Genomic DNA, 14,148 nt, shown 5'->3' with positions numbered 1-14,148 from the left:
TATCCCAATAAAGCAGAAATGCCCTAAAAACATATAAAAAAAATAAATAAAAATAAAACACATTATAAATGGACACACCAAGATATGGATAACTTTGAATATGTAATAATTGTAAAAGCTTGATTACATTCCTCACATGTAACCATTTACCCAGTTCTAATTTGTTTTATACAATTTTATTCAATATGATTTTTCTTTTTCATACAAATATATGGCTTCATGACAGCGACATGACAAGAAAATTATTAATTAAAAGTTTAATTTGGCTGTTGCAAATAGTGAAGGAAGCTAATTTGCCAAATGGACAATTTGACATTTCCAATGGGAGCTAAAGCAGCAACAAACCTGACCTACTTCAACACATGTACACACCTGGAGTAAACCCCCCCAAAATGACTTCTGAGTACAGAGGAAACTACCACCAGGCTCAATGAAATTAAAACTTTATTTATACAAATCATCAATTATTTCATTTACAAAAATATATATCAAGTCTGCATGAAAAGTTTGTTTTGCCAACTGATTATGGGTAAGGCTTCACAGTGCATTTCTGTAGCATGAACTGTATATCACATACGAAATTCCTCTAGAAAAAGCATGCTACAATTAATTACAATACCAGGAAATTCAGGAATTACAACACTGATTAAATAAAACAATTAAAACTGAATTAATCCAATTGCAGTGCATGCGTGCGATTAAATTTCTGCCTCGACTGGGACTGAATATCCATTAGATCTCTGCACATAGGACACATATACGGCAAATGGAAGATTTAAAAAAGGACAAAACTTATCCGTATATAATATACACTCACCGGAATACTATACTAATACTGGGTAGGGTCTCCATTTGCTATCAAAATTCTTTGTGGCAAGATGTTGGAAACATTCCTTTGAGATTCTGGTCCATGATGATATAATGGCATCACGCAATTCCTGCAGATTTTTCAGGGACACTTTCAAGCTGTGAATCTCCCATTCTACCACATCCCAAAGGTGTTCTATTGGATTCAGATCTGGTGACTGGGAAGGCCACTGAAGAACACTGAACTCATTGTCATGTTCATGAAACCAGTTTGAGACGACTTTTGCTTTGTGACATGGTGCATTATCATGCTGGAAGTAGCCATTAGAAGATGGGTAAATTGTGGCCATGAAGGGATGCACAAGGTCAGCAACAATACTCAAATAGGCTGTGGCATTCAAGCGATGACTGATCCCAAAGTGTGCCAAGAAAACATTGCCCACACCATTACACCACCTCCACCATGAGAAGGTGTACAGGTGTTCCACCACCTCCACCATGAGAAGGTGTACAGGTGTTCCTAATAAAGTACTCAGTGAGTGTATACGCTAATAAAAACACACTCATTAGTTTTACATCCAACTTTCATCAGGGGTATATTGAATGAGGTGAAACGTTGAGAAGGTATTTATCTACAATGTAATTTATATAGCAGACATGACTCCCTCGTCCACATGACAAACACTCATACCTGTTCTACAAAGCATATTTCAACCTGAACATTTTGTAATATTCCATCCTCCTGAACCAGCCCCTGAAGTGTTTCTCTGTGAGAATTCCAGGTATTGTACCAAACGGCTTTTGCACCCTCATATGGTAAAACAGCAATACTGCAGTCACTGAATGTTTTGAGTGAGAAGATGATGCTATCAGTTGTTACAGAACAGACATATCCAACTCATTAACAAAAATGCAGTCCTTAATAACTATCAAAGTGATTATATAGCACAACCAGAGCTTCCTATATATATTACCTGTTCACTCATTTAATAACACACTCTGATTATTCAAACATACTGTAGCCATAGGCTTCAAACTGGTGGCTTATGGGCCAAAACAATAGCCATTATTGGTCAACTAGAGCACGCAAAGAGTCTTCATTGGGCAGAATATTGCTCAGCAGGCCTCTAGACCAGACTCACTTTGAAGGCACTTGGGATTTCACACATGCACCGACTATGGTGTCTGTCCTCCTGTAAAGTCAAAAGACAGAAAAATACAGCAGTCAGTGCCCCTGTAAGGCCATTGTAAAAATAAAATAAATTGTTCGTACACTTATGTGTACAATGAGTGCTGTGCCTTACTTCATTACTGACAATAAACCAAACGTATGACACATTGAACTCCATGCCATGACACTCTTCAACTGAGACTTTGATCCAACGGTTTGCTGTAGACCAATCAGCTATGAATACTATAGCATAGTCACGAGGAGAGCATTCATACTCACTGTGGTGCTTCTTGTAGGGAGTGGCCTTGAAGTACTCTTCTGGGGTGACTGTTTTTATACCTCCAAAGTAGTCCAACACCCAAACCTTGGTAATGTTCATCTTGGCGAAGAACCAGCCGTGGTCTGTGGGCCATTCCACCATCTCTGGGTGGCGGCTGAACAGGGCTTTCTTGGCAAACACAGCCTCTGTGCCGTTCACCTGAAACAAAGTAGGGTTCATGACCATCAACTTGCAACACAGGTAAGTGATTAAACGTATTAAACACAAATATGTGTACTTAAAGACTATATGTGAAGGTCTGAGACTGTGTGGAAATGTTGCACATGACATTTCCCATTTGATGTCTTGGAAATCTGCGTGACAATGAAAAGGACTGTTTCTGTGTGTGTGTGTGTGTGTGTGTGTGTGTGTGTGTGTGTGTATTAGCCCCTTACCTCCACCACAGAGCCAGAGAGAATGATGTGTGCACAGAGGGGACTCTGAGGATCGAAGCCCTGGTTCTTACAGAAGTCTGTCTGGGCCAGGGACATGGAGAGAGAAGCCTGGGGATTCACCTGAGAGAGACACATGTATACTGAGTCAGCATTCCTCTTTATATCCATCACACAGGCTCTCACACGAGCCATAGGTTACATTAGCACACAGGGGTCAACAATGTGACATGAGTGGGCTCTCTGGTTCAGAGGGGCTACTACTACATATTCAGCATTGCATTTAGAAGTTTTCATCCTCAACTTCACACAAGTTGTGTACAGTCTAGTCCTAGCAAGTCAAATTCATTGTCGCTCTCAAAAGCCTGGAAGCGGTCAATGCATCGCCACAGTCATAAGACTAACATGATGACATATGAGAGACAGTCAGTGACAAAATTGCTTCGTCACTCCCCAAAAGCTGCTGAGTCATAGCACCAATGAGAGCATAATTCAACAACGCAACGAAAGGCTCTATAAAACATTAGAAACATATGGAAGATTGCCCTATTGTGTAGCACGTCTACTATGTAGAAAATCAATCGAGTTTTCATCAAATGTACAGAACAAGGCAAACATCACTCACCTCCAAATCCTGAACAGAGATCTCCAAATGGGTGAGGTACATGTAAGGCACCCCAGTGCCAAAACCGACCGGGCCGTCGCTGGTAGAAAACACATTGGAGAAGGGTTGTCCTTGCACAGGTTCGTGGGTTGATATTGTAGCCATAGACGCCCAGTTGCACTGGTTGGCGACGAATCTAGCCGTCCTGGCAACTTCCTCGTGCGGGGGTATTCTATACATATCGCAAGGAACTACGAAAATCAGTAGAAACACTGCAGCCAGCATTGTGTTCAACTTCATGATGCCTTCCATCGTCCTTCACAACAACAACAACGAAACGTGTAGCGCGTTTCAGACGAGACTTCACTCCAGGGTAAAAGCGAATGCAGCGGTCACATGATCGATAAGAATCGCGTTGTAAGACACGTGTTGACAGTTTCAGTTCAGATAGGGCACTTTGAGCACCTGATCTGCATTCTAGAAGTGGTGCCGAGTAGAGTAGTACCAGAAATTAATTGAAATGATTGAAACATATTTCTGTACAGTCCATTATTCTGGGGGCAATATTATTTCATCAGGGTAATTATGATATTAGAACAATTACAAACCCTTCTGGGGCAATACTATACCAAATATTATATGGTGATGATCGATATATATTTGATTCAAGATTCTTTATTTGGAAATGCAAAAGTGACAGTGCCACAGAGGAGTGCAACAATACATTTAAAATAAATACAGTATAAACAGCAGTATAAACAGCAATGTAAGCAATGTACACAATGGAATGACTATATACAAAGGCATTGACAGGTTGTCAGTACAGTTAATTACAGTGAAAGATGAGTCTACAATGGGTAATTATGTGTGTGCGTATGTGTTATGATGTCAGTGAGTGTGTGAGTGACTTGAGGGGGGCACTGGTGGGGTCGTCGTTGATGATCCTGATGGCATGGGGGAAGAAACTCAGTCTTAGCCGCTCTGTTCTTGCTGCATGACAGCGAAGGCGTTTGCCTGACCGCAGCAGCTGGAACGGGTGGTAAGGGTCCTTCATTATCCTGCAGGCTCTGGTCTTACACCTCCTGGTGTACAGGACATGGAGAGGGGGTGTTGGAGCTCCCATGGTCCTTTCTGCAAGGCGTACCACCCTCTGCAGAGCTCGCCTGTTTGTTAAGATTTACCATGTTTAAAAGCTAAATAAAGATTAACTTGGGCGCTCTTATTTTGTCACTTTGGATAAAAGCGTCAGCTAAATGGCATATATTATTATTATTATTATTATTATTATTATTAACATTCACCGGAAGTATGTGGGCGGAGTTCCACTGTTGGAGTTCAGATAAAACAGATGACGTAGGGAAAGAAGTTTCTCTGGAAGTTACTTGTGAGTCATGTTAATTCCATGTGGGGAAGCTCATACTGCCGAATGTTTACGGCGTTTTGAGTATTAGAATTAAATTACAGATACTTCTAAGGAATACTTCTAATCACGCACGCTCTCTCTCACACACACACACACAAACACGTTTGCTTCTAAATTATCTATCCAGCCACCAGAAACACGTATAGATTTCCTGGACACAGATTAAGACCAATCCGAGAAAACAATGCATCTTCAATGGAGATTTTCTATTGAAAAAAAGTTATTTAGCCCAGGACTAGGCTTAAACTGTGTCTGGGAAATAGGCCCAAAGAACTTTCTTGGTAGCATAGTCTTCCATTCGTACAGATTTGTTTGGTCAAGCTTGGGAAATGAGTTTGATAAACTGGGGAAATATTTGGCTGAACACCAGTAATATTCAATAGTATGCAGTGGCTTTGAACCATCTTCAGTTTTTAACTGTTTATTTGCTGGACATCATACAAAAATAATCAATCATTGCCAGATTAACAATGTACAAATGGTTGCAACACTTCAGAATTGTCCATAAAAGCCCTTCTTTGTGGCAACTAAATGGGTATTTTTTGTGGATTATAGGTATCCAAGGTAATTTAGCTTTATTCAGATCAGCAGTCCCTGGCAGCCATCACTGCCACACTGACATGAAACTTCCTGTTCTGGGGCACTTCCAGGGTTGTGAGAATAGTTCCAGGTCAACTCAGTCCCTGCTTTCACCACTCTGCAAGTAAAGAGTGAAACATCAATCTTGTAATGGACATTCAGAATAAATAAACAAGGACAAATAAGGCAACCTGAAAGAACACTTTCAATGTGGTGACTGGGAAACTTTGCCTTCCAGAATACATCCCTTGAGTAACCAGTATAAAACTACTTGAAGACAAACCAGAATTCATAAATATAGTGTCACTTCTATTTTATATTAGCAGTCACTAAGCCGCCTTGAAAATATTGTGAGGGTGCCTTAATTTCTTATCACTTTGATTTTAAAAACACTACCTACCCCACTAGAAAACAGACCTGGATCAAATACGCACCGATGCTTTTAAATACTTTATACAGCTGTTCTTGATTTAGTTTGCCCAGTACAATGGACCCAATGCAATCTCCAAGCTAAAGCAAGCACCCCTCAAATACTTCAAACTATTCGTGAAATGTATTTGACCCAGGTCTGCTAGAAAGTTGAGAGGGACAATACTGCAATAATATTATAGAGAAATACTTACTGGCTGGTAAAGAACGCGATGATGGGGAAGTTAGGGTCATGGGAATCAGTGAAGACACTCTGCACAAAGAGGTTGGGGTCACAGCTGTGCTGTAGAGCCGGAGACAAACAAGATCAGATGTCACAGGCAAGTAACCTCCCTCAGCGCAGCTGAAACGTTTATAGAATGGTGCTGAAGAGACTGAAGCAGTACTGTCAACAATGCAATAGTTAAATAGCACACAACATGTCATCATGTGTGTGATCACTAGACTTAACAGTACACAAGTGCAGAATTGCATGGGCTTCCATTGTCCAGTGCTAACATTAGCCATTATAGAGCCAAGCACAGTAATCATACAGACATTGTGGAAAGCATCCACCTCTAGGCTGGATGCCAGATCTGATTCATTGTTAGCCAACTCTTATTTTTAATCATTCTCACCTGTAACGAAAATAAGAAGAAAAATAAAGTTATTCTAAGTCAGTCTGACACTTACATTTATGAACCTCCCCACGTTCCCCTCCTTTGTAGCCTCCAGGTAATACAGGTGTTCCATTGGGTTCTTATGCTTTTTGGCACGCTTTGGGCTCGTCCCCATCGCCACTTCTTTCATGTCATGGATATCTTTCATATCCACTTCTTTCAAGACTGGCTCGGAATTCAACTCTGTCTCCTGCACCACCTTCTCTTGCTCCCTCTCCTCCTCAGACACCACACCTAGAAAAGAGGAACAGCGTCAACATGTCTGTGTGTATAATGTGTTCATTGATGAAACTTCAACTGAGTCCATAGGTTTGGAGAAAGATGTATTGTACATACATTGTATTGTATGTATTCAGTTGTCTCCCATGCCAAAGTGTATAGTACCTGTGAGAATGTGGCCTGGCTGTTGGCTTCCCACGATTACTGCTTGGACCTGAGGGAGATTTGTGTTAAAACAGGTATGCCACAATAAAACTATAAAAAAAATAAAAAATCTGGACATCTGAAGTCGTATACAGAACATACTACTGCTACGACTGCTCTTACTCCATACCACTGCTCTTCTGTACATATCTGTCTATACTGTTCATAATCTGTCTATACTGTTCATAATGCACATATCCTTATATTTTTCTTTTAATACTACTGTTAATACACTGCACATATCTGTACATACCTGTTTATACTGTTCATACGACACTCCATATTTATTCTGCTATTTACTCTAATGTTACTGTTAATACATATATACTGCTAGACTGCATTGCCTATACAGCTCATATGCTGCTTACACTGTTCATACTGCATCCTATTTATTCTGCTTATAATGCTACTACTAATTCAGATACTGCTTACACTGCACTACTCATACTATACTGCACTACCTGTATATACTGTTCACACTGCACTTTCTGCTTTTTTGCACTTCTGGTTAGACGCTAACTGCATTTCGTTGTCTCTGTACTTGTACTCTGCACAATGACAATAAAGTTGAATCTAATCTAATCTAATACTAGAGAGACACCAGTCCTTGGGGTTGGAGTCCATTACAAGTAAGACTCGTTGATTGAATTGGACATGGCATTTCTCTATATGACAATTCCAAAATTGACTGAAATTTAGATGGAACACACCCCACACGTGATGTCCATAGGAGTATGGTCATACTGCTTTATCAATGATTATGTAGCCAGTCTGGAGCATATCTAAAACGCTATTAGCCTTTTGTCTGAATAAATTGTGTGTAGACTGAGACTCTTGTCCTAAAGGGATAGTTCACTCTCCCTGAAGTTTTACCTTATACCTTATATTACCTTATATTTGACTTACTGACACATACCAAGAACCGATCACCATAGGGTGATCGGTTCTTCTAGACACTTTTTAAATCAGTTGGGTATTATCAAGCAATGTATGGGCATCTCCCGGTTAGCATGTTTGGCTATGCTAAAATTGATAACTGATTAACAACAGTAGATGAGGATTGACCTTGCCCTCGAGGGTGGGGTCCACTACAGACTGGAGGGGGTCCGTAGGCCTCTGGATGACAGGGACATGGAGAGGGGGAGAGGTGGGGGGCGAGGGCTCCAGAGGTTCCGAACGGGTTCGGCGCTCTTCCGCCGGCGCCAGCCACTCAGTCACCACCTCGACCTCGTCATCGGATGGAAGCTCTACCCTTGGACGTTTGTGTGGTGAGGGCTGGTTAGAGTGGTCTGAGTCAGAGCCTCGCCTGAGAACCATACCTAGGTAAAGGTGAAGAGACAGCCTACATTGTTTACATCCACCGTCAAGCATTGAGGAACAAGAGACGCTTGTCAGTCAGTCAGTCAGTCACTCTCTCTCTCTATCACTCACACACACAAGCTGACCAGCAAACATTCACACATCCAACCCTGCAAACATACTTATGCATGCACCCACCTGCATACGTGCATACGAAGGTGCCACAGTCAAGGTCATCACGGCAACGCACACCCCAGCCTTTGTCCCCGGTCTGGAAGACCTGCAGACGCACACGAAGACCGCGCTGGACCACGCGGTTCTGACACATACGGTCACACCCGCACCATGGACCACACTCGTACAGCCTAGCACAGAGACGCACAGAGACACACATCACACACACACACACACACACACACACACACACACACACACACACACACACACACACACACACACACACACACACCTCAAACGTTATGGCAGGCACTCACAGTGCACGCCATACCTGTAGAAAATACAATACAAAACATATACACAGAGCATGAAGACAGATATACTGTGTGTCTATGACAGGACCCACCAGCCCCACTCACCCTGCAGAAACGGGCTCAGACAATCTCTGGTAGGAGTAGTGTTGGTCTCTGGGGGTCAGCCTGACGCAGGCACAGGTGTCTTTGTCTGTGCAGCCGTCCATACAGTCGCAGCAGGTGGAGAAGAGCTGCCCGGCACTGAGAAAGCAACCGTGCGGCCAACGTTCCTTTCTGTAGCGGAACTCCTTGGGCCGCGCCCCTTCTTCCCCGACACACAGCTCCACCGGCATAGGCTCTGCCCCCCGGCTCAAGTCTCTGTCCGCAGGCCCAAGCTGTCGCTGTTGCTGTTGCAGAAACTCCAGCCGTACCAGGGGGTTAAAGGTGAAATCGTCCACTTGCAGGATGCCGTGACTCCCCGTCAGCAGCAGGAACTGCAGCACCTCCCCCGGAGAGTGCAGACTCCGCCCACAGGGTGCTTTGTAAACAACATCCTGCCCTGCATGCTCAGAACCCACCCCCTCCTCTGAATAGTCTGAGAACTCCCCCTCAGAGTCTTGTCTGGCCTCCAGGCCAAGGGGTACAGAACACAGGCGCTGGAAAGAACAGAGTAGGGGAACTCTCAGACGGTTGTCCCATCGAAAGTGATGGGCAGACTTGGGCAGGTTGGTCACACAGGCCTGGCTGCAGTCATGAGGTTGGTACGGGAGCTGAATGGTAATCAGTGGGGGCATGAGGTCCTCTCTGTTGACGTAGGAGGGTGACAGCGGGTCGACTGAGCCGTCAAAGCAAAGGGGTGAGGAAGGCTGGGGCGGTAGTGGAGTCTGGGGGCTGTCAGCCTCAGGGTCTGCTACAGAGAGGATGTCTGTGCAGCAAACACAAATATTGGGGTAGTTTTTAGGTTAGCAGCAAATAGTAGGTAATACAGTAGGTAACTTAACCTCATATTAGTTGAAATAGATTATAATAACAACCCATTTAAGAACATACCTGCACCAATAACCACCTCCACAAAAGAGTCATTCACGGGGGGAGCCGGCGTTCCAATCAATCCAGAATCCAATAATGTGATCATATTCATCCCCTGAACATATTCTACAATAAAGCAAATGATTAAATGTAAAAATGTAGTGGTATAATCCACTTTGTTTCTGTAAAATGAATGTAGCTAGCCGTGTGTGTGTGTGTGTGTGTGTGTGTGTGTGTGTGTGTGTGTGTGTGTGTGTGTGTGTGTGTGTGTGTGTGTGTGTGTGTGTGTGTGTGTGTGTGTGTGTGTGTGTGTATTGTACCTCTGTCTGTAGCAGTGCAGGTCTTGATTGCATTTCTCAGGATTACCAGATATTCACACAACTCATCAAAAGTCTGGTCCACATCTACCTGTATCCAGAACGACTTTGCCCTTGCTGATATCAGAACAAAGGCATTCAGAATTGGATTAGATCCATGAGCAAAAAAACATAATGATTTATGAATGGAAAATCAAACTCATTCTCACCAACTTGCTCTGTCCCCTCCATCCTCTATTGATGAATGGGCTAGTTATTCCATAGAATGCCGCAACAAATGTTGAGAGGAGCCACAACATTAAACATGCGCCTAATATTTAGCACACCCGCCTAATAGTGAAATCAAGAAAAATCTTGCTTCCATTGGGGAAATTAACTTACCCACAATGCCATTCACTGTTTTGTTTCTTTGAGTCTAGGTAGTAGATTATCGATCTAAAATCCAAGAAAAAAACGTAGGAAATAAGAAAATTGCTGCATTTAATTGGCATGTGTCACATGGATATGTATTAGGTATTTTATACACTATTCTAAGGCTAACGTTAGTCATTTCTATTGGATGTGACGATATTGATGAACACGGAGATGGCCATGGTGTTTATTCGCCGTTCTCTTGGATTTGACCCACTTCGACCACTGTAGAACTGAAGTGTGGCGGGGCACTTGTCAATAACCCGCTTTTAGAATATTTTTATTAGACTTACAGTATATTTAGCAACGAATGTCAAGATTGGATCTATAATTGTAATGTTTGTCATCTTGCGACTTGAGGGACGTGTGCACGCAGTCCCTGCGAGTGCACTGCGCGGCAATGACAGTCTATTGTTTACTACTGTCAGGCGATTATGTAGTGTACTTGCCAGTGTGGACCGTTACGTAGCCAGAACAAAATGTTTTATTCTGTAATTATTATCAGCACTGTGTTGTTGATGCACGCAGCAAGAACTACACCTTCTAAAGGGCGAGGAGCTAGCTATCTTTGCAGCTGCAGATATATGCAGACACGGTAAGGCAAGAACTGTTTCTTCGTTTGCCATATAATATTTGCCTGGTCTCTTTTCTCTGTTTGAATGCTGTACATTGTATCCCACCAATATGTATTCGTTATTAAACCAATAGAAGGAATGTCCAACTGTAGTTCTCGTCAACACACTTGGCATCTAAATGCGCAGTTTATTGCGCTTGTGTGCGGAAGGAACAGCTGTCCAGCTGTAATGACTCAGATGCGAAGGTGAGGCGCCACAGAATGTTGATAAAGCTGTATTACAACCAAATGTAATTTGGTTGGTTCTCATTTGCTGACTGCTTCTCTTTCTCTCTCTCTGACATGGGTCATGTTATTTATATATTTTGTTAGTGGGTCAACAAAAGCCTGGTTTTAAAAGGAAGGTGTGATTTTTCTGTGTATTCTTCCAGGGGAGAACTATAATAGGGGTACAGCATTGGGAGCTCTGTTGCGGGCACAGGCAGGATACACAGGCGGAGCTGTGCCACAGGAATGGAAGGAAGGTTTGCATAAATGCTCAGGAGCAAATCCACGAGATCCTGGAGGAGAGGAGAGGGAGACCAGGGACACACACACACGGATACATACTCATAGTAACACACATACATTGTCAATAAGGATACAAACACACACACACACACACACCATAAACAATATTGTAATACACAGACTAACCCTCACAGTCAAACATACATTTGATTTTATACTGAGAAACTTCTATACAGTATTTGACCAGACAGCATCAGGGTCCTCTACATTCCTCGCCTCTATTTGTTTGTGTTTGGAAAGTCAATCTGTTTACATCTTAGACATATACTCACCAGCCACTTTATTAGGTACACCTGGCTAGTACCGGGTTGGATCCCCTTTTGCCTTCAGAACTGCCTTAATTCTTTGTGGCATAGATTCAACAAGGTGCTGGAAACATTTCTCAGAGATTTTGGTACATTCAAGATTCAAGATTCAAGATTCAAAGTGTTTATTATCATATGCACAGTAGAAAACATGTTTCCCTGTACAACGAAATTCTTGCTTTGCTGTCCGCAGAATGCCAACCAATGTAAAATATACAATACTAAAGAATATACAATATATACTAAACAAATGTACAAGACAGCAAAATTTAAGGCATAAAATAAAATACATATTGACATGATAGCATCATTGCTGCAGATTTGTCGGCTGCACATCCATGATGCGAATCTCCCGTTCCACCACATCCCAAAGGTGCTCTATTGGATTGAGATCTGGTCACGTTGGAGGCCATTGAAGTACAGTGAACTCATTGTCATGTTCAAGAAACCAGTTTGAGATGATGTGAGCTTTGTGACATGGCGCGTTATCTTGCTGGAAGTAGCCATCAGAAGATGGGTACACTGTGGTCATAAAGGGATGGACATGGTCAGCAACAATACTCAGGTAGGCTGTGGCATTTAAACGATGCTCAATTGGTACTAAGGGGCCCAAAGTGTGCCAAGAAAATATCCCCCACACCATCAGATATTTGCGTTAACGAGCAGTTGAACAGGTGTACCTAATAAAGTGGCCAGTGTATGTATGTATGTATGTATGTATGTATGTATGTATGTATTGTTGTTGTTTTACAACCTTGTATTGCCTTAGGGACCCGCCCACTAGCTGCTGTGCACACAAACCATTTTGGTGTACTATGCAAAGAAAGAAAGTAAATGCCCTATTTCCCAGTCAAGCTCTTTGTTGGTTTACCCAGTAATATCTTATAGTCACTAGTAGTGGATTCAGTGTTGATCAGACTCAGATTTGATGATCAGAATCAGACTCTCCATAAATGACAGAAAAGCAATAACATGCAAACAGTAGCATGCACCAGTACTTCCACTCCTGGCAGTTTTCACATTTAGCTGCCTCACAATCGGCATTTGAAATGCATTAAATATGGAATTATTTTGCATTCATCTTCAATCTTTAGCACACTTTCAAAGGGTCTGATATGGGATTATGGACGTTTGGAATACTTTTTCAAGGCACTTTATATATTACACTGGAAGATATTTGGAATATGCTGACAGATAATATACACATGAAACAATGTATAGAATGTAATTTAAGTACAGTGTAATCCTATGCTGTTCTTTAGTATACCTTAGTCTACCTCTTGTTGTTTACCAAGCAGTGGCTTCCTTCAAGCATATCCATAAATGAAGCATTCATACTGACATAATTGATTATCTTGTCATTCTATGAAATTTGCTGCTTATCATCATGTTGATCATGAGCACTCAGACCAAACAAATTGTATGTTTCAACACCAGAGTTTGCCATTTTGTCCTCATCTCCCACCCCCCCCCCCTCCTAAAGCTCACGTCAAATTGAGTGGTCTCAATCCAAAATAAATTGAAATGTGCATCACAAATATTTTTTTTTCTTTTTTTTCAGATAACAAACTTTCAGACACCACATACAGCTAGCTCTGAAGTTGTTATAGACCTGTCTAAGGGCTGGGAATTGTAGTCCTGTCTGTTCTTCCTGTAACACCAGGTGTTTCGCTAGGTGGTCATGTGTGTTGGTAATCCAGAGGATACAGGTTCGAGACTTGTGAGCTCGGAGTGGGATGAAACAATACTGTTTGTGGCAGTATGACGCCTGTGTCATTGGAGCACTGGAGGTTCCCCTCAAGTGGAAGCATTCTACACATTCATTGCACTGATATGATTTCTCCTCTTATGGAAAACCAGGTGAACCTTCTGTCTGAAGCTCTTCCCACACTTCTCACAATGATATGGTTTCTCACCAGTGTGAATTCGCAGATGTTTTTTTAAATTATCTCTGCACTTAAAGCATTTAGAACAACAAGGGCATCTATATAGTTTTCTCCCTCTGTGAATCATCATATGAACTGCCAGGTGACCCTTCTGCGTAAAACTCTTCACACACTCTTTGCACACACATCGTTCCTCCCCAGTGTGAAGCCTCATATGGCCTTCCAAATTAGAATTAGGTGAGCGTTGTCCTTTCTTTGACCGTGTTGTCTTTGGTTTGAGTGGCTTTAACGCTGACAGCAGTCCTTCACTCTCCTCCCCATCTAGATGTTCAATCACTTCTGCAGAACAGTCTGGATTTACTGCAGAGTAGGGCTTAGAGTCAATGGTTGGTTCTAATACTCCATCATATCCACTAAGCTCTGTTTTGATCCGCTCACCTGTATTGTTGTTGGGTATAATGTCCCTTACTTCAGCCTCCAC

At 42.3% G+C, this 14,148-nt stretch overlaps 2 protein-coding genes across 3 annotated transcripts; both read right to left on the bottom strand.

Annotated features, from left to right (window-relative positions):
* Positions 1–426: 426 nt before the first annotated feature.
* On the bottom strand, positions 427–3,714 carry creg1 (cellular repressor of E1A-stimulated genes 1). Its single transcript, XM_083685350.1, has 4 exons — positions 3,315–3,714; positions 2,693–2,812; positions 2,258–2,456; positions 427–2,000 (listed from the first exon to the last, which is right to left on the bottom strand). Exons 1-4 carry the CDS (start codon positions 3,603–3,605, stop codon positions 1,984–1,986), a joined length of 627 nt encoding a protein of 208 aa, XP_083541476.1. The 5' UTR covers positions 3,606–3,714; the 3' UTR covers positions 427–1,983.
* A 1,435-nt stretch (positions 3,715–5,149) lies between these two features.
* setdb2 (SET domain bifurcated histone lysine methyltransferase 2) lies at positions 5,150–10,258 on the bottom strand. Of its 2 annotated transcripts, none has more exons than XM_083684668.1 (10): positions 10,131–10,258; positions 9,925–10,038; positions 9,626–9,730; positions 8,702–9,500; positions 8,304–8,470; positions 7,872–8,125; positions 6,768–6,816; positions 6,397–6,617; positions 5,919–6,007; positions 5,150–5,413 (listed from the first exon to the last, which is right to left on the bottom strand). In XM_083684668.1, exons 1-10 carry the CDS (start codon positions 10,150–10,152, stop codon positions 5,296–5,298), a joined length of 1,938 nt encoding a protein of 645 aa, XP_083540794.1. In that variant the 5' UTR covers positions 10,153–10,258; the 3' UTR covers positions 5,150–5,295. The 2 variants fall into 2 exon arrangements, 1 of the variants encoding a protein (XP_083540794.1); XR_014554607.1 differs by having other exon boundaries at positions 5,372–5,413; positions 5,919–6,002.
* Positions 10,259–14,148: the final 3,890 nt, after the last annotated feature.

This window comes from Argentina silus (genome assembly GCF_951799395.1).
Source record: "Argentina silus genome assembly, chromosome: 14".
In the NCBI taxonomy this organism is placed as follows: Eukaryota; Metazoa; Chordata; class Actinopteri; order Argentiniformes; family Argentinidae; genus Argentina; species Argentina silus.
The sequence above is the reverse complement of the archived record's forward strand: the minus strand, read 5'-3'. Positions and strand labels throughout refer to the sequence as shown.